The 19106-nt window shown below is 52.6% G+C and overlaps 1 protein-coding gene and 1 long non-coding RNA gene across 6 annotated transcripts; both read right to left on the bottom strand.

The window, feature by feature from the left end:
• Positions 1-424: 424 nt before the first annotated feature.
• On the bottom strand, positions 425-18535 carry COQ8B (coenzyme Q8B). Of its 5 annotated transcripts, none has more exons than XM_053905911.1 (16): positions 18448-18533; positions 17926-18030; positions 17655-17774; positions 17452-17518; positions 15583-15660; positions 12449-12532; positions 11917-12039; positions 11685-11770; positions 9595-9735; positions 9425-9506; positions 8671-8764; positions 7202-7343; positions 6948-7055; positions 4424-4489; positions 1680-1766; positions 425-1266 (listed from the first exon to the last, which is right to left on the bottom strand). In XM_053905911.1, the coding sequence occupies exons 2-16, from the start codon at positions 18025-18027 to the stop codon at positions 985-987; spliced, it is 1662 nt and encodes a 553-aa protein (XP_053761886.1). In that variant the 5' UTR covers positions 18028-18030; positions 18448-18533; the 3' UTR covers positions 425-984. The 5 variants fall into 5 exon arrangements, with proteins under 5 accessions (XP_053761886.1, XP_053761887.1, XP_019287650.1 ...); XM_053905912.1 differs by having other exon boundaries at positions 18444-18462; XM_019432105.2 differs by lacking the exon at positions 12449-12532 and having other exon boundaries at positions 18448-18532.
• Positions 7505-8633, bottom strand: LOC128778025 (uncharacterized). Its single transcript, XR_008423341.1, has 2 exons — positions 7909-8633; positions 7505-7638 (listed from the first exon to the last, which is right to left on the bottom strand). It is a non-coding gene; the product is annotated as an uncharacterized LOC128778025 (long non-coding RNA).
• Positions 18536-19106: the final 571 nt, after the last annotated feature.

Here is a 19106-nt window from a genome sequence, read left to right as displayed (position 1 = left end):
GTTCTGGCCGCCACTGCACCCCAGCTCCCACTCAATCCTGTGGGTTTGGCAAAGCAGCTGGCAGGGGCATTACGGCCCATTAGCAAAGGCGAGGTTGCTGGGAGCCGAGGGGAGGGAGGGGCCTGGGAGGTGGCCGTGGCGGGGGGGGGGGGGGGGGGGGGGGGGGGAGGACGTGGACGGGGAGGGCTGGCCTTCTCAGCTGCCTTGGCCTTTTCGAGCAGGTGGTCAGCACGTGCGGGAGGGGGGGGGGGGGGCGGGCAAGTGGGAGGGAATGGGTAGAAGGAGGTTCCCGGCAACAGATGGCCCAGGCAGGGCTGGGGCTTTCAGACCAGAGGATGGGAGGGGGCTGGCCATCTGCACCTGGAGGCTGGCTGAGAGCTCCTCCCCACCCCCACCGCCACCCAGCGCAGAGAAAAGAGCCGGGAAAGGGAGAGCCACTTTTATTCTGACTGAAGTTTCAAACACCCTCCCTTACCCCCTCCCCAACACACAGAAAGGATAGAGCCCGGGAGAACGCAGCTGGTGGAGGGGTGAGGGCAGCAAAGGTGAGGGCTGCCTCCACCAGCCACCGCTCCTCCCCTTTCACTGGCCAGATCGGTGAGAGACCTGACCCAGAGGTGTGGGGCTCCCCATCTAGATGAGTCTGGATCTGCATGACTGGGTGCAGAGGGCCTAAGGCTCTTAAACGTTGGCAAAAATAAATTAATCCCTGGCGTAGAGTTCCTGGGTGCCCACACGGGAGTGGGAAGATCAGGATATGGGGGTGTGAAGTTGGGAGTTCCCTAGCTGGAGGTTTCCCCAGCCCCAAGGAAGGGAGCTAGGCAAGATGGGGAAATCAGACCGGATGGTCCCCAGGCTTGCAGGGGAATGGAAAGGAGGCATCACAGCAGTGGATGGCCTGCTTTGGGGCCAGAATCACAGGATGGAGGCCATCTAAAGGGTCTGACCCCAAGTCCCTTCTGGTCAGGAGGCTGCAGGCAGAGGCTAGGCCTGGCGACTGGCCCAATAGCGGTGGTAGGTGTCCTGGAAGAGGTCCCGGCAGGCGATGTGGGCGCGGAGGCGGGCGCAGGCCAGGAAGGCCCCTGCCAGCTTGCGGTGCAGGGCATAGGTCTCCTCCGGCGGTGGGCGCAGCCGGTGCTGCAGCAGCACAGGGATGAGGCCCTGCACTCGGCGGGCAGTGTCACCTGCCCCAAAGTCGTAGGGGCCCTGGGTGGCGAAGGGCTCCCCCAGGATCATCACTGCCTCCACATGGGCATCCGAGAATGCCTATGGATGGGGAAAGCAAGAGACCCGCAGTGTGGCATACAGCCCCCCACTTAACCCATCTCCCTCATAGTCTCAAGTATAAACACAAGCCCCCTACTCCCTGAGGAGTGTTAAGTATCTGCCACTCCTTCCAGAACCTCTAGGCCTCCCCCAAATGGCTCTTTACTTCCTCTCAGAGCCTCCAATAGAAAAGTAGGCCTCAGTCCCTAGAACAGAGAAACAGCCTCCATTTCCCCACCCCCCGTACCCACTAGCAGTCCCCCACTCCCTCCTTCTAGAATAGATAAATGGGGCGCGTTTCCCCAGGGTTTCTGTGTAGCCAAGTAGCCCTCATTCCCCCACTCCTCCCCAGAGCCCCCCCAGTACAGATAAGCAGCTCCCAACCCACCCCCGCTCCCCAAGTGTTTCCCAACCTTGGTTTCAAAGCCTGTGAGGAATTTGAGGTCCCGGGATTTCTGCAGGACCCGGTCTCTGTCTCCATTGGCTGCTGCCATCACCACCTGGGAAACAGGTGTTCATCAGAAAGTCAAAGGCCAAGGGAGTGGAGTTCAAGGAGGGCTCTTGAAAACTGGAGATGAACCAGCTAGAAGCCTGGCCCTCCCTGTACCCACCTGCATTCTCGTCTACTTAAGCCCTCTCCCCTAGAAGCTGCTCCCTCCTCACCTTGCCCCTATCTATATCTCCCTCAAGACCGTTCCAGAACCTGGGGGTGGGGGTGGTCAGGGGTTCTACCCACCTGGCCTGGAACATAGTGCCTGCCTGGAAATTACCACAGTGAAACAGCCAGAGGGAAGTAAATGTCAAGTGCTATTTGTGGGTCCACACACTCAACTGGACAAGGATGTGACCATGACCCAGACCTGCATGTGAGGTTGCCATGGGGCCATCTCTGTCATTGCCTGGTTGTCTGTCTCCTACAGGGGCTTGGAGCCCCAAGAGAACGGGGATCCCGGTTGTGCTTAGTCCCATGTGGCACAAGGTCTGGCATTCAGGAGATCCTTGGTGAACCTTTGTTTGGCAAATTAGTGTGCGGAGCTAGGCACCTCGCCAGACGTGAGTGCACGTGGGGAGAGCAGGGGTTGAGGGCGCGGACAGACAGAATCCAGAGCCAGCCTGCTTGGGCTCCATCCCAGCTACTTGCTGGCTGAGAGACTCCGGGCAAGTCGCTTTGCTCTGGGCCTCCACTTTCTCATCTGTCAAGTGGGGATGATGAAAGTGTCTTCCTCATGGGTGGCTGCAGGGACAAAGGAGGTGGGATCTGTGGGGTGCTTAGCACTGAGCCTGCCTGTAGAAAGAGCCATAACCATGATGAGCTACCATTATTAAGAGGTGCATGTGAAGGTCCCTACTTCACAGAAAAGGACAAAGGCTGACTGGGGGAATAGCAAGGCGAGGAGTGGAAATCTGAACCACTTTCTCGGGAGGAAGGGGAATATGGAATTAAATGTGGCAGTTCTAGTCTGTCTCAGTCCCCCCTGCCCGAGCCTGTCTGGCCATCTGTCAGGCCTGTGGTCCTCAGGGACTGGTGTGACAGGGCTTTTTTAAACTGGAAAAGGCTGGAGAGACTGGAGGAGAGCCTTGCCAGTAGCCCTGGGGGAGAATGGGGGGACACACAAGATGTCCCAACTACACAGAGAGAGGCCTCAGCTTTGTGCCTCCAGTGGCCTTGAGAGAGGGCCCAAGGGGCGTGTGTGTATGTGTGTGTGTGTGTGGGGGGGGGATTGCCAGCCCCTCCTTCCTGTCCTTATGTCACCAGTGGCCCCATCATCCTCCAGTCTCCAAGCCAGAGCCCTGGGCCTTGTCCTTTCTTCCCTGTCCTGGGCTCCCAGCCCCCAGTCTCCCAGGCTACCTGCTATTCTGAGGGAGTTTTCTAATTCTCTGTGCTTCCCTGCTCAAATCCCTTCCATAGGTCCCCACGGTACCTGGATTAAAGTTCAAGCTGCAAAGCATGGCTTTTCAGACCCAGAGTGATTTGGCCTCAGAGCTGGCTCCTACTCTGTCCTAACCTGCTGGCCCAGTCAGAAATGAACTTCCTTTTGGTCCTCTAGGACTTCCTATTGAAAGTGTGGTCCTGTACCAGTAAGCTTTGACATCACCTGAGAGTGTGTTAGAAATGCAGCATCTTATGTCTGACTCCAGACCACAATTTGCATTTAATAGGATCATGCTGGTCATGGGGACTGTGGGGTGCTCATATACACTAAAGTTTGAGAAGCACTGCTCTAACGGGAATATCCCTTCTCTCCTCTTGGCCTTTTTATGTTATCAGTCTGGAATACCCTCTTTGCCTCTTCCTGACTGGCCTCCTCATCCTTCAGGTTTCTTCTCTGAGGCCTTCTCCTCCAGGAAGCTCTCCCTGACCCCCTAGGCTGGCCCAGCCTCCCCCTCTGGGGTCCTACAGTCTCCCGTGCTTCCCCATTCCAGCCCTGACCACTCTGGGTCCTTACTGTCTGTTCCCTCCTGGTCTGTGAGCTCTGTGAAGGTGGACAGTAGGTTGGATTGGCTGCTGTTGTCCGTGGGCCCAGAAGAGGGCTGGGTACAGGGGGAATTGTCAGAGAATATTTGGATTGATGAGTAAATGAATAGAAGACCCAGGTCAAATGGCTAATCTCAACAAATAAATGAGATGCCTTGGAAGCAACGAGACGCCACCAGTAAGTGGGTGGGAAGGACGGGCAGCAGAAGTGAGGAAACGCTTCCTGAGGAGAGCTGTGCCCCCCGCCCCCACAAGCAGCCTGCCAGGGAGGTATCTGAGTGTAAGGCTGAACACTAAGGCCTGGGACAGCCTGGGGTGTGGGGAGGTGGCAGGATGGCCACTGTGGGCCTCTTAGAAGGGAGCTGGTCAGGGTTTGGGAGCCCGGGCTCTGGACCTAGGCTCCCTGAGTCTGGATCCCTAACTTCTTTGAGCTCCAGTAACTTCCTCTGTAAAGTGAGACTAAAAATGGTCCCGCCCCCACACACTATGGTTTAGATCAGGTGTCACATGTATAGCACCTAAAGCAGTGCCTGACATCATATTAAGGGCTTGGTATTTGTTAACTGTTACTATTACTTTTGATTTCTTAACTCCAGACATGATACTGCTCCTTCTCCCCCTCACCTCAGTAGTGGGCTTAAGGCTTGGCCCTTCAAAGACACCAGAGTTGGGGGGACTCACCTCGATGTAATGGTCTGTGAATTCAGTCCCAAATTCCCGGCTTGCACCAAAGTCCAGCAGGGTCACCTGGGAATGGGAGATGGTAAAAGGGATGCTGGGAGTCCACCCCCCACCCCCACTGTCCATGGTGGGGGGTGGGGCACCCGGGTCCCTTCCCACACCCTGCCTCTCCTCTCAAGAGTCCCGGCCTGGCTGCCTCCCTGGGTTCCTGGCTTTGGGCCCACACTTCCCATCCACCCCTGCATAAAACCTGAAGGGACATGGCTTTTATATTTCTGGTCCTACTTATTTTTATAATAACAGGTTTTAGGCATAGAAAGAAATCTAAAGAATAAAATACGTAGAAAAGTGAAATGAACACCCACAAATCCCACCACCCGGTTTAAAATATTAAATACCTCCCACGGCCCCCAGCCTGTCCTGTCCCCATCCTCTCCTCCAGGGCCACCACTTTCCTAAAGTTATTATTACTAAATTATCATTTCCTGAAATTCCCATGTGTGAATTTCTATATTCTCTACATATTCGGGCATGTGTGAGCAATAAATAGTAATGCTTTGTGTGTTTTAAAACTTCCTTCCTACTGGGGGCACCTGGGTGGCTCAGTCGGTTAAGCGTCCAACTCTTGGTTTTGGCTCAGGTTATGATCTCACAGTTTGTGAGTTCGAGGCCTGTGTCCAGCTCTGCACTGTCAGTGCAGAGCCTGCTTGGGATTCTCTCTCTCTCTCTGCCTCTCCCCTTCTCGCTCTTTCTCTCAAAATAAATAAATCAACATTAAGAAAACTTCATACAAAGGGCATTTATGATAGGTGTCCTGCAGCTTATTCTTTGTGCCCAGCATGGTTTGCAATTTATCCCCATTGCTATGTGCAGCTCGAGCTCATTCATTTTTTTCACTACTGTGTAAGGACTTCGTTGTGTGAATCTATCACAAGGCGTTTAGCTGGCTGATGGACACCATGGTTACTTCTGGGTCTGGCTATTAAAAACAGTGCCCTGTGGACACATGTGTAAGAGTTTCTTTAGGGCAGCAGGGTTCACACTATTGATCACAACCCACAGTAAGAAATACAGATCATACTGGACACCAGTGCCCATGCACACACAAATATAAGGTCAAACAAAAGCATCCTGAAATACTCTGGATCCCTCCCATCTGCGACACACTGATATTCTCTACTCTATGGCTTTAAAAACAAAAAATGCTGTTAGGGGCACCTGGGTGGCTCAGCATCCAATTCTTGATTTCAGCTCAGGTCATGATCTCACAGTTGTAGGATCGAGCCCTATGTTGGGCTCTACACTGGGCGTGGAGCCTGCTTGCAAATTTTCTCTTTCCCCCCTCTCTGCCTCTCCCCCACTTGTTCTCTCTCTCTTCACTCTCTCTCTCTCTCTCTCTCTCTCAAAAAATAAAAATAAAAAAAGATGTTGAGACCCAGTAAACTGATGTCAGGACTCCTATCACACCCCTTACCTGCAGTTAGAAAAATACTTCCAAGCAGTTTGAGCCTAGGAGGGATACAGGGTATCTGTGCACTTGGGGGGGGGAGGAGGTGTCAGGGGACTGAGGCTGGAGACTCAGTGGGGCCACATCACACTCAGCAGAAGGCTCAGACTTGATCTTGAGGCGGCTGGCGAGCTGCAGAAGGGACAGCTTGGCCAGATTTGTTTTTAGAAAGATCCTCTGGGGACAGAATGGGTACAGACGACTTTGGAAAGCCATCTGGCAGCCAGGCACGCTAAGTCTTTCAGTCCAGACCCTCGGCCACCCTGTGTCCCCTGCTAGGAACACTCTTCGCTGCTCTTCAGGTGGCCCTCCCCTTCTCATCCTTCTGGTGTTAGCTTGAATGGCACTGCCTTTGAGAAAACTTCCTTGACCTGGCCTACGCCGTGCTGAGTCAGCCCACTTTCCCTGGCTTCCCCCAGCCCCCTGTGCTTCCCCTTCACTGCCACTCTGGCCACGTTTCCCCATCGTGGTACTGACTACTCAGTCATCACTGTCTGGTCACGGGTCCCTCCGCTGTTCTGGGAACTCTGAGAAGGGCAAGGATCAGAGTTGTCTTGGCATCACTGTCAAGAGGCAGTAGACGCTTGGCGCGTTCTAAGTGAATGACAAGCGTGGCAATGATGAACAGCCTTCCGTAAGCGGTGCCACTAGGGCAACCACTGCCTCGCGGAGATTCCGTTTCCCAGCAGCCCTTGCACCTAGACAGGCTGTGTGACCAGTTCTTATCAATGGAATGGTATAGGGAATGATGGGCCACGTCTGGCCAAAGCAGTTAGGCAGGGCGCTACCCTCTTAACTTCTCTTTCCCCTTTCACTGGAAGGAGAGCATGGCAAGGCCTAAGGACATGGCACAATCACAGAAGGGAAGGTGCCTGGGTCCCTGAACCACCGTGCGGAGGACGGCCACTCCAGCCTGTTATGTGGGTAATAACTACTATTGTGTTGAGCTACTGAAATGTTCGGGAACTATGTGTTACAGCAGCTCATGGACCCTGATACACATCCTAGGGAACCAACCTGGTGGCTGGAGGCATCGTACAGGAAGTTGGCCCAGTTGGGGTCCGTCTGCATGAATCGGAATTCAAACAGCTCCCGCAGACACAGCCTCAGGAGCTGGAAGCAGATCTGGAGTGGGGAGGAGTAACAGACATCACAGAGTCGGCCCCTGTAAAGCTCTTTCTGACCGGAGAGGGAGGACTACGTGTCTAGCCAGCCCTGCCAGCACTGACCTGGGGCAGTGCCCTCCCTACTGTCCCCTCAAGACCACATACCTGGTTCCGGATGTCCTGGCTTAAGCCCTGGCACTGGTCCAGGGGGACCCCTCCAGCCAGTTCCATGCCCAGCACCCGCGTTGTGCACAGCTCCTCAATCACAGCTGGCACTCGGAAGAAAGGGTCACCTGCCAACAACTGCCTGGGACAGAAGGGAAGGGAAGGGACGGGACTGCATAATCGACTGAGGTAAGTGTGTCAACGTAAGATTTGGGAGGCAAAGATTATGAGCAAGACTCGTGGTTGGGACCAGTGGGAGGGCTGGGCAGGGGGTGGTTCAGGGGGGCAAGGAGGTCGTGAAGGCCAGGGGAATGATGTGGGTTTTATTCTAAGGGTACTGAGAGGGGGGCTTCCAGATCTCACAGACGAGTGCTCTCACCCAGCCCACTTCATCCTGTCCTCTTCAAGGCCCCACTTTGACACTTGTATTTTTGTCCCTGTTATAAAATCTCCGGTATTTGAGCCACTCCTGCTGGGCTGATTAAAGCACAATCCCCTTTTTCCTTCACTCCCCTATGAGGAGGATGCTGTCCCAAGCATGCAGATTTCAGCCACCCAGGCTGCTAAGGGCTGACCTGGGACTGAATCCCACATCCGAGCCCAGGGCCCATGCCCCTAGTCACTGTCTTCTACTGCCCCTTCTCTTGCTCCGTATCTACAGACCTTGGCTCAATAAACCCGTGGGGCCATGCTGTGGAGGGTCTCACCGAATGTATTTTAACTGCTGCACATCACGATGCTTCTAAGATACCACCACATGGTTCCCCGTAGCTGGTTCATTGATTTTCGCTGCTGTGTGATATTCCGCTGATGGATTATGCCTTCATTTATCTACCCTGCTAGATGAACTTCGTAGATTTGGGTTGTGACCACTTTGGGGCTATTGCTGCTCTGAGCATTCTGGAAAAGGCTGATGGTATACACCAGCCCAAGGGGCCCTGGAGCATTTATTTAGCAAGGAGGGCAATTACGGGGTTGTATGGAATATTGAGCCTTGATGATGCCAAACTGAATGCTTATCTCAATTTCTCTCCCTGCCCACGGTATGTAAGGGTTGGCCTGGAGCCCTGTCCTCTCTCACCAGCATCACTGTCAGACTGCTTATTCTTTGTCCAGTGGAATGACGGTATCTCGTGGCATGACTAAGTGCCTGTCGACAAGTCCTTCTTCCTCCTGACTCCATGTGGTTATGATGTCCCATTCGACAGATGAGAAAAGCGACAGAGAGAGGAAGTGGCGTGCCCAAGCTCCCAGAGGACCCAGGGGGTAAATCAAGGCAGGGGTGAGGGAGAGATGGTATGAGCAAGTGAAGAGAATAAAGAGTTTGCAGGTCCCACCCCAGGGTTCCAGCTGCCAGCGGCTGGGGGGTGGGGATATCCATTTCCCTCTCCTCCTGGGAGGGAAGCAAGGGGTCCCGGGGCTGGGGGGGAGGGTGGGGTGGCGGCAGGGACGCAGGGGGCTCAGCTCACCTGAAGTTCTGGGCACAAGCCGCCTCACGGCGGTAGTCACACTCCCAGGCCAGCTCCTGCTGCAAGGCCTGCAGGCTTTGCTCAGCAAACAGGCCTGATGGGGGCAGCCGTGTCAGCCAGGGGCAGGCCACGGCCTGTCCCCGCCATGACAGCCACCCCCAGGCTTCCACTCAGGGACGTTTTCTCTCGCTGTCCGTTTGTCTCTCGAAGCCCCTCATACCTTCTGCTCCATGCCTTTTACCACGTCGTCTGTCCACACACCTGCCGTCTGGCCCTCACACGGGCCTCTTCTGCAGTCTCTCCTGGGGCCTCTCCCACAGGCTTGTGTACCAGTCCCCAGGCATCTCTTCTATGTCACACACACCACCTACTCTCTCTTTTCATAGCCTCTCACACCGTTCTCACGGCCTCGAAATCTTGTGTCCAGGACTCTCTCTCCTCTCTCTCACACACACACACACACACACACACATGCAACGCGCGCAAGAGGTCCTGCTTCTGTGGCTCTTTTCCAGACCTCCAGTCCCTCTCTGGGCACCCTGTGTGTCTGTTTCTTTCAGCATAGGCTTCTGTCTCTGGTTGTGTCAGAATCTCTAAGTTCGTCTTCTTCTCACACACTCAGGTTCTCTGGGCTCTCCCTGCCTTGGTGTCCCTTCTGTCTCAAACGCGTGGACTTACACATTCGCCCACACTCACACCCTGCCCCGAGCCCCACTCTCTCCCCGCCGCAGCCAGGGCTGGAGCGCCGCCTCACCCTCAGGCAGGGCCACACTCATCTTCAGCACTGCCAGCAGGTTCTGGATATCACTCTGGATGCTCTGGGCAACGCCTGGGTACTGCGAGCAGGAGCAGGGAGGGGACGGAGAGCGGGAGTCACTCCTCCGGGCAGCGGGGTGCCCACCCCTGCCCTGCCTGTCTCCTCACCTGGATCTTCACGGCCACCTCTGTCCCATCCCTCAGCATGCCCTGGTGCACCTGCCCGATAGAGGCAGCAGCAAAGGGCACCTCCTCCAAAGAGGCCACCTTGGCCTGCCAGTCCCTGCCCAGCTCCTCTTCGAGAACTCTCTGGGGACAGTGGCCAAAAGAAACAACCAGCATCACTGTTGTGGGCAAAGGAGTTCACTCCGTGCTGAGCGCTTTATGTGTTAATAATCCCGTTCACCCCATGCTGGCCTCTAGGCTAAGCTCCTGGCTACTACCCAACTTTACAGATGAGGAAACCGAGGCTAAGTCTTTTGGCAAAGGTGACAAGCCAGGTGCTGGCAGACCGAGAGACCCGGCCTGAACCTGTACTCCTGAGGCCATGTGGGCTATTGTGGGGATTGCTATTATGTAAAGTCAAGACTGATAATAATCCTTCATTATACTCCTATATTGTATCATTAACTCAAGGTTAATGTGATAAAGAAGAAGGGGCGCCTGGATGGCTCAGTCGGTTGAGTGTCGGACTTCGGCTCAGGTCATGATCTCATGGCTTGTGAGTTCGAGCCCCATGTTGGGCTGTGTGCCGACAGCTCAGAGCCTGGAGCCTGCTTCAGATTCTGTGTCTTCCTCTCTCTCTGCCCTTCCCCTGCTTGCACTCTGTCTCTCTCAAAGATAAAAGAAAAACATAACGTGACAAAGAACTAAGGGGCACCTGGGTGGCTCAGACAGTTAAGCATCTGACTCTTGGTTTCGGCTCAGATCAGGATCTCACGGTTTGTGAGTTTGAGCCCTGCATAGGAGGCTGTCAGTGCGGAGCCTGCTTGGGATCCTCTCTTTCTCTCTCTACCCCTCCCCAGCTTGTGCTCTCTTCTCTCTCTCTTCTCTCTCTCTCCCTCCCTCCTTCCCTCCCTCCCTCTCAAAAATAAATAAATAGGGGTGCCTGGGTGGCTCAGTCGGTAAGCGGCCAACTTCGGCTCAGGTCATGATCCTGCAATTCATGGGTTCGAGCTCTACATCAGGCTCTGTGCTGACAGCTCGATTCTGTGTCTCCCTCTCTCTGCCCCTCTCCCACTCATGCTCTGTCTCTCTCTCAAAAATAAATAAAACCTTAAAGGGGCACCTGGGTGGCTTAGTTGGCTGAGCATCCTACTTCGGATCTTGCAGTTCATGAGTTCGAGCCCTGTGTCAGGCTCTACGGACAGCTCCGAGCCCGGAGCCTTCTTCGGATTCTGTGTCTCCCTCTCTGTCTGCCCTTCCCCTACTCATGCTCTGTCTCTCTCTCTCAACAATAAATAAACATTAAAAAAAATTTTTTTAATTAAAAAAATGAAAATAATAATAAATAAACTTAAAGAAAAATAAAAGAGCTAAAATTTACAGAGGGCTTCCTGTGAGCCGGGTCCTATCCAGAGTGGCTCGGAGAGGGGCAGTAATACCCAGGGTCACGTGGTGAGTGAGCAGAACAGAGATCAGAAGGAAGGGAGGCAGCTGGATCCAGATTCCACACCCTTAGCCAGTTATTAGAAGAACAGCTCGTGTCTTGGGCACTTACTCAGTGCCAGGCACTGTGCCAACCTATTTACAGACATGATCGCCTTTAATTAAAAAACCAGTACTAATAACAGTTAGAACTGGCATGTCACTTACCGTGTGCCAGGGGCCCTTTCTAAGTGCTTTACCTATACTGATTTATGTAACCCTATGATGTGGGTGTTGCCATCACCACCGCCATTTCACAGATGAGGTAACTGAGGCACAGAGAGGTCAGGCCACATGTCTGAGATCACACAGGCAGTACATGGCAGAGCCAGGATTTGAACTCACAAAGTCTGGCCCCCAACCACGGCACATCCCTGCCTCTTTAGGAGCCGTGACAGAGCCCTGAGCCTGCCAGGGATTGGACCAAGCGCCCTGCACCACTCTCTCATTTAGTCATCTCAGCGATCCTCTGAGACGTGTTTTAGTGGTCCCCGTTTTACAGACAGAGAAACTGAGGCTCAGAGTCAGTCAGGGAGTAGAGCCATGAAGCCAGGAGGGTCAGGCGGGTGGAGCATGCCTCCCTCACCAGCCCTCCCCGACCGGGCACTCACCAGCATCTGCCAGCGGGGCATGAAGTCGGCGCTCTGGCGGACCCGCTCGAAGATGCGCTGAAGCTGGGGGCTGATGAAGCTGTTGTCTTGGGAGACAGGGGGACAAGGGGAAGCAGTGAGGGAGGAGGCGAGGGAGGGGCCCCCGTGGGAGTATCTGAAGTTGGTGCTTGTTGGTGTGTGGGGGTGGGGGAGACGTGAGGTCAAGGGTCAGGAGTTGAGGCTCACGCTGTACCCTGGATGCTGAGCATTTGGCCAACCTTGAGGGCGGCCCCCCGAACTGTACACAAGGTCTGCACGATCCGCTCGGCATTGGCCTCTGACAGGAAGGGACTGGAGCCTGGCCGGGTGCCGCTCTCTGTGGGGCAGAGAATAATCATTTGTGTCACAAGCACAAAAATAATCATTGTAGCACTACCGCATAATCCCCAGAATGGCTAAAATGAAAAAGGCAATGCCAAGTGTTGGCAGGGACGAGGAGCGGCCTAAACACCCACACTGCTGACGAGTGTCATGGCACGGGCCCTCTGGGAAGTTTCCAGTAGAGCATACACCTATACCTGGTGTAACTTCTCTCCTGGGTATGTACCCAAGACAAATGCATGTGTGCGTCCGGAGAGTCCTAGAAGGTTCCCAAAGAGCACTCCTCAGAACAGTCCCCCACCGGAAACAAGCCAAGCGACAGTCCATTGCATGAGCAAAGGCATGTTGGAAACAGTCACAAAGTGACTCCTACGGCATTGAATGAACAGCCTGCGTCAACTCACGGTGACCCAGAGGCATCCCTCCAACAGAACGTTGAGCCAAAGCGGCCAGACACATGTGAGAATACATTGTCCGATTCCGTTGGTGTAAAAAGCAAAAACAGTCAAAAGTAATCTTGGGGGTCAGAAGCCAAGAGGGTGGTTTCCCCTGGAAGGAGAAGTGGCCAAGAGCGGGCAGATAGGAGCTTCCAGAGAATGAGAGGAAGTGATTCTCGAAGTGTGGTTCTAGAAACCCTGAGGGCCCCTGAGACGCTTCAAGGAGGCTCTGTGAGATCAAAACTACTTTCATAATGATATTAATGTTATTTGCCCCTTTTTATTCTCATTCTCCCATAAGTGTTCGGTGGAGTTTTCCAGAACCTCCATGACCTGTGATGATGCCATTTTTTTTTGGTAATTTTTTTTTTTTAACATTTATTTATTTTTGAGACAGAGAGAGAGACAGCATGAACAGGGGAGGGTCAGAGAAAAAGAGGGAGACACAGAATCTGAAACAGGCTCCAGGCTCTGAGCTGTCAGCACAGAGCCCGATGCAGGGCTCGAACTCACGGGCTGTGAGATCATGACCTGAGCTGGATCATGACTGAGCCACCCAGGCGCCCCAATGCCATTTTTTTTTTAAGAGAGAGAGAGAGAGCACAAGCAGGAGAGAGGGGCAGAGGGAGAGGGAGAGAGAGAGAGAGAGAGAGAGAGAGAGAGAGAGAGAGAGAGAGAATCTCAAGGAGGCTCCACACATAGTGTGGAGCCTGATGCGTGTGGAGCCTGACACGGGGCTCAATCTCACGACTGTGAGATCATGACCCGAGCTGAAATCAAGAGTTGGACGCTTAATTTGCTGAGCCACCCAGGAGCCCCGATGCCATTGTTCTGACAGCTGATGGAATGTGTGTGTGTATTCTTGTGTTTTAAAATGTTCTGTTTTAATCTCTAATGCAGTAAAAACCCATAAATACAACGCAAAAATATAATCCATAAAAGGGTCTTTGGGGTCCTCATTCTATTTTTTTAACAGATTGAGATATAATTCACCAACCGTGCAATTCACCTCTTTAAGGTATACAGTTCAATGGCTTCTAATATATTCAGAGCTGTACAACTATTACCACAAGCAATTTTGGAACATTTTCACACTCCAAAGAGAAACCCCATACCTATTAGCAGTCACCGCCCCGCCCCCCCCCCCCCCCCCCCCCCCGCCCGGCATTTCTCCCAACCGCCTCCCTCTGAGCCCCTGGAAACCATCAATTTGCTGTCTCTATGGATTTACTTATTCTGTACATTTCATATGGATGGACTCACACAATATGTGATCTGTTGTGTCTGGCTTCTTTCACTTAAGATAGTTTTAAGATTCATTCACATCGTAGCATGGATCAGTACTTTATTCCTTTTTACAGTCGAATCGTATCCCATTGTATGAATATAACACATTTTGTTTATCTATTCCTAAATTGTAAGGGTGTGCAGACTCCTGAGACCAAAAAGTTTGAGAACTGCTGCCTTAGGGTTCCTTGCTCTGCGGAAGCAGATGTATCCACTTTGTGAAAATGAACCAAGCTTCGCGCTTAGGATACGTGCACAGCTCCACATAGAAATTATACGATTACTCAATAAAGCATTTATTTATTCATTTTTTAAAATTAATGTTTATTTATTTTGAAGGAGAGAGAGAGACAGACCGTGAGCAGGGGAGGGGCAGAGAGACAGGGACACACAGAATCCGAAGCAGGCTCCGGGCTCTGAGCTGTCAGCACAAAGCCCGAGGCAGGGCTCGAACTCACAAGCTGTGAGATCATAGCTTAAGCTGAAGCCAGACGCTCAACCAACTGAGCCACCCAGGCAACCCAATAAAGCATATATTAAGCTTTTATTTATTTGATAAAAAAATGTACTGAGCTCTTTCCCTAGCTAGGGCTTGCCCTGTGCCAGGCAGAATTCCAAGTGTGTCTGTGGATTCTCTGGCTCAGTCCCCACAATCAGCCCAGGAAGTAAGAACTAACAATGCCTTGGGGCGCCTGGGTGGCTCAGTCAGTTAAGCGTCCAACCTCAGCTCAGGTCATGATCTTATGGTTCATGGGTTCAAGCCCTGCATCAGGCTCTGTGCTGACAGCTTAGAGTCTGGAGCCTGCTTTGGATTCTCTGTCTCCCTCTCTCTCTCTCTCTGCCCCTTCCCCACTCTTGCATGCTCTCTTTCTCTCTCCCCACCCCCCCCGCCCCTCTCTCTCACAAATGAAAAATAAACATTAAGGAAAAAAAAAACAAAACAGACAACTACCAATGCCTTCATTTTCAAGGTGAGGAAGCAAGACATTCAGAGAGGTACAGTGCCTGGCCCTGGGTCACACAGCACAGAAGTGGCAGAACAGCGTGTAGACTCAGTATGGCCTTACCTAAAGCCTAATCCTCCACTTATACACGACTTTTTATTTTGAAAAAAATCCAAACGAACAGAAAAGTTGCACACACAGTATAATGGACACCTGCACACCCGATTCAAACTTTTCACGTTCTGCCTCACCTGCATAATTTATCTGTGTGTGTGTGTGTGTGTGTGTATGTGCCCAAACACTCAGTTTTGCAGACCATTTACATGTAGCTGCACTCAACCTGTGCTAAAAGTAAGGATATTCCCCTACACAATCACAGTGCCATAATCACACCTAAGAAAATGAACACTAATTCTCTAATATCTCTAATACCCCTATTCAGATTTTCCCATTTGTCCCCAAAAGTCTTCGATAGTAACTTTTCTCAAACTGACATGCAATTATGGGTCACACATTTCATTTGTCAGTTACTGTGGCCTTAGTCCCTTTTTAATCCAGAATATCTACCCCCATTTTTGTTTCCAGACATTGATTTGTTGGTGGAATCTTAGCCACCAGGGCTAATTTCAACACCTCTCTTTCTATCTCTGTTGACCACAGACCCCGACACTCCTATTTTTCTCACATGATATACTTCTCCCCATCATGACCCTGAAAGCGTCTTCACAATGACCCGAAGAGGTGGGTACATCATCATCATTGACATCATCCATTGTCCAGAGGAGGAAACCGGGGCTCAGAGAGGTGAAGCCACTTGTGCCAGGTCACACAGCAAGGTCAAGGTCTGAACCAGGCAGTTGGCTCACTCACCTGATGGTAGATGTCCTCCTGGCAGGGACTTCTTGGCCACCTCAGCCAGCACTCCCAATCCCAGGCCGACAGCCAGTCCTGGGGAGTAAGAGAGAAGGTTGGGTACCTGCTTGCCCCGGGCTTCTCCCCCGATCCCCTGTCTGTGCTCAGCCTCTCCCTAAGCAAGCTGTCTCCCAGCTTTCTGTTGGCAACTCTTTGTCTGTCTTTGTCCCCAACTCAGTCTCTTACCTACTCTCTCCCTGCCTGGGGTTCCCTTCAAGGTACAGCTGCCTCTTTCCCTACCCCTCTCTCCATGTCTATCTACGGGGTCAGCAGTTCTCACCCCTGGCTGCACATCTCAGTCACGTGAGGAGTTTTGGCAAATACAATGCCCATTATCATGGCCTGAGATGATCCTTGGAATTCATGTATATGTGTGTGTGTGTGTGTGTGTGTGTGTGTGTGTGTATACACACATATATATAGTTTAAAAATGCTTTATTTATTTTTGAGAGAGGCAGAGAGACAGAGTGCAAGTGGAGGAGGGGCAAAAAAGAGGGAGACAGAGAATCCAAAGCAGGCTCCAGGTTCCCAGCTGTCAGCTCAGAGCCTGACGCGGGGCTCAAACTCACAAACCATGCGATCGTGACCTGAGCTGAACACCTGAGCTGACACCTAACTGACTGAGCCACCCAGCTGCCCTCATATATATTTTTTAAGCATCCTGGATGATTCTAGTGTGCAGCCAAGAGTAAGAAGGCCCCCAAATGATCCCCCTGAGTCTCTCTGTCTTCCTATGATCCCGTTTCTCTGTCCACACTTCATCTTCTTCGTGCCTCTCCTTGTCTAAGTTGGTTTTTCTCCATCTCTCCCCCTCCACATGTACCTCCACATGGTACATTTGTTTTGGCTTCTTTCTCTCTGTCCCTCCTTTTGATGTTATCTCTCAGCCTTTGATTTCCTCTGCCTCCTCTGTCTCCTTGTCCCTAAAGGCATCTTGAGTCTATCTGCCTCTTGCACTATCCCCATTTCTGTAAATAATTGCAACTGGCATTTTCTGAGCACTTGCTACCTGCCAGGAACCATTCCTAGCACCTTATATGCATTGCCTCATCTTGTCCTCACACCTGCGTGAGATAAGTTTCACAGAAAAACTTCCATTTTACAGAAAAGGAAATCGAGTCTCAGAGAAGTTAAGTAACCCGTCCAGAGTCACAAAGCAAGGGTGTAGCAGAATCAACCCCTTGAACCTTGAGCCTGAAATCAAAGCTCTAACCAGTGCATTTGACTCCCTCTTTAGACTGTGAATCAGTATCTTTAAAACTTGAACCATCATCCATACTAAAGAAGACACCTGCATTATAACAGTAGATATGTATACATACATACATATATATGGTATGTATATAGATACATGATACATATGTAATATAATATAAATGTATGTTATATATACAATATATGTAATGTTTCATGAAACGAAAATTTCCTTTACATGTGCACCCACATATTCCATTCTATTCTTTTGGATGCTGGCTGCAATCCATTGAATTATTTCATGCAGATCGTGACCTGAAGTTTGAACAATCCTGCTGTGTAACATAGGGTCAAGTCACTTCTCTTCCCTCAGCCTCCATTTCCTCATCTACAGAATGGAAACTAACACTCATCACTTCTGTGCAGAGATCGAGTGCACATGGGGCCTTGCACATTCAAGCTCTCAATAAATGTTACCTTCCTTTCTATTTCTCTTAGTTTTGCAAGCGTTTGCCTTCCTTCTCTTTCCATCTCTTACTCCTCTTCCTGTCTCTGATTCACCCTCTCCCTTACTTCATTCTATAAATGTGGCCTCCTCTGTTCTAGGTCACAATTTCCCACAGTCACACCTACCCCCAAAGTTGGCCAAGCGGCTGATGCGGGAAGCGGGCACCTTGCGTTCTCGAGAGCGGTCGCTCAGCTGGGAAATGGGGAGAAAGTCTGAGGGTGGGAAGGTGCCCAGGGAGTCCAACCAACCTGCCGCCATACCCTTCCCCAAGCTTGGGAGGCCAGCTGCCTTCAAGGGGTGTTGCTGGGTAGGTGGGAGACAATGATACCTGGGGCCGGGGTGTCTTCCTGATACGAGTCTCCCGTGCCCTGCGAATGTCCTCCTCACCCAGGCCTCTGCTAGGCCCATCCTTATGGAACATTTGGGCCCAAGAACCCCCACATGGCCCCTGCAAGAAAAGTGGATATTGGTAAGGAGTGGAGGACACGGGTTCCTGGCCCTTTTGGACCCCTCCCTGTTATTTTACCCCCTAAGGCTTCCCTCAGCCTCTTCCGCCTAGGAACATCCCCCCCCCCCCCCCCCCGCCCCCAGTCTCTTACCCACCAGTGGGGCCCAGGCCCCAGGGCCCCACAAGGCAGACCAACAGTCCGGCCCAGTTGACCACAAGTCCCCCGCAGTAAGCCCCCCACCTCCAGCCGCATCGCCTGGGGGAGAACAGGAGGGATTATTCGGGTAGGAGTTGGCACTGCCCTCCTTGCTTTGCCTTGTCTTTGCCAAGCCCTCACATTCCTCTGTGTCCACCCTAATAGTCCCACCCACCAAAGATTTCCTCTCCTGTCAATAATTCCCCGAATTTCTCCTGGTTCCCTCTCTGGTTGCTAGGAACCCATAGCTCTTCCTGCGCACCTCCGAAAACCCACTTTCGCCCTGTCCCACTCCCCGCCGTTGCTAGGGTCCTCCCCGGTTGCTAGACACCCACAGATCCTCCAGGGCTACCTCTCCACTCCTCTGAGCCCCCCTCTTGCTAGGCACCGCCTTCCTCTCTGTTGCTAGGCACTCACAATTCCTGCCCCCCACCCCCGTCCATTACTGGGCACCTCCCCCCGTTGCTAAGCACCCACTGTTCCTTGGCTCCGGGTCCACTACGCGCCGGGGCCTCTTGCGCTTCCGGGAATCTCCGCACGCCCGCCCACTCCGGCCAGCTAGCCAATGGCGGAGCAGCAACTCACTGACTGGCACGTAGAACACCCCGCTGTGCGTGAGGGGCGGGGCCTAAGGGTGGGCGTTGGGGCCTGCTGGGGATTGTCGCTGCACCGCAGGAACGCGCACGTGCCATTTCGTGCTCTTCCGCTCACCTGAGTGCTGTGTGCTTGGCAGACCTTTCTCTTCCCCACACCGTCTTTTTTGCAAACATCCTTTACAAACTCCGCATCTCTGCTCTGCACGAACATCTTGCCAATGTCCCTTCTTATTTTTGCCCCTAGCAGGCTGGATGTCTCCTTTGAACACGTCTTCCCAGCAAACATTTCCCTTGCCCTGGGAGCCCCTCCACTTTGCCTCTGCTTCAAACACCCACAACCTGGCACCCAGCCTCTTCCTTTGCACAGATAAACCCCATGCCTTGCTTGCCAACTGTCTCTCTCTCATACTCTCAACTCTCCTGTGTACATAAACCCGCTCATGCTCAGCCCCTTGCACACTGGGCCCCTGTTCTCTCATACACCCTGCTCTCTTCACTCCCCGCCCACCTGCGGGATGGTGTGAGTGGGGGCCCTCTGTT

This window comes from Panthera pardus, unplaced genomic scaffold (genome assembly GCF_024362965.1).
Source record: "Panthera pardus isolate Hobbes unplaced genomic scaffold, ASM2436296v1 HiC_scaffold_18, whole genome shotgun sequence".
Classification (NCBI taxonomy): Eukaryota; Metazoa; Chordata; class Mammalia; order Carnivora; family Felidae; genus Panthera; species Panthera pardus.
Note: the sequence above shows the minus strand (reverse complement) of the source record. Positions and strands in the feature narration are given on the sequence as shown.

Excerpts from the sequence above, each read along its gene's own strand:
- COQ8B (XM_053905911.1), bottom strand. The coding sequence starts at position 18,027 with ATGCGGCTGGAGGTGGGGGGCTTACTGCGGGGGACTTGTGGTCAACTG. Across the intron at positions 9,736-11,684 it reads TGCCCCGCTGGCAGATGCTG|AGAGTTCTCGAAGAGGAGCT; the intron begins GTGAGTGCCCGG and ends CACTGTCCCCAG. Across the intron at positions 7,056-7,201 it reads GCCAGGACATCCGGAACCAG|ATCTGCTTCCAGCTCCTGAG; the intron begins GTATGTGGTCTT and ends TCCCCACTCCAG.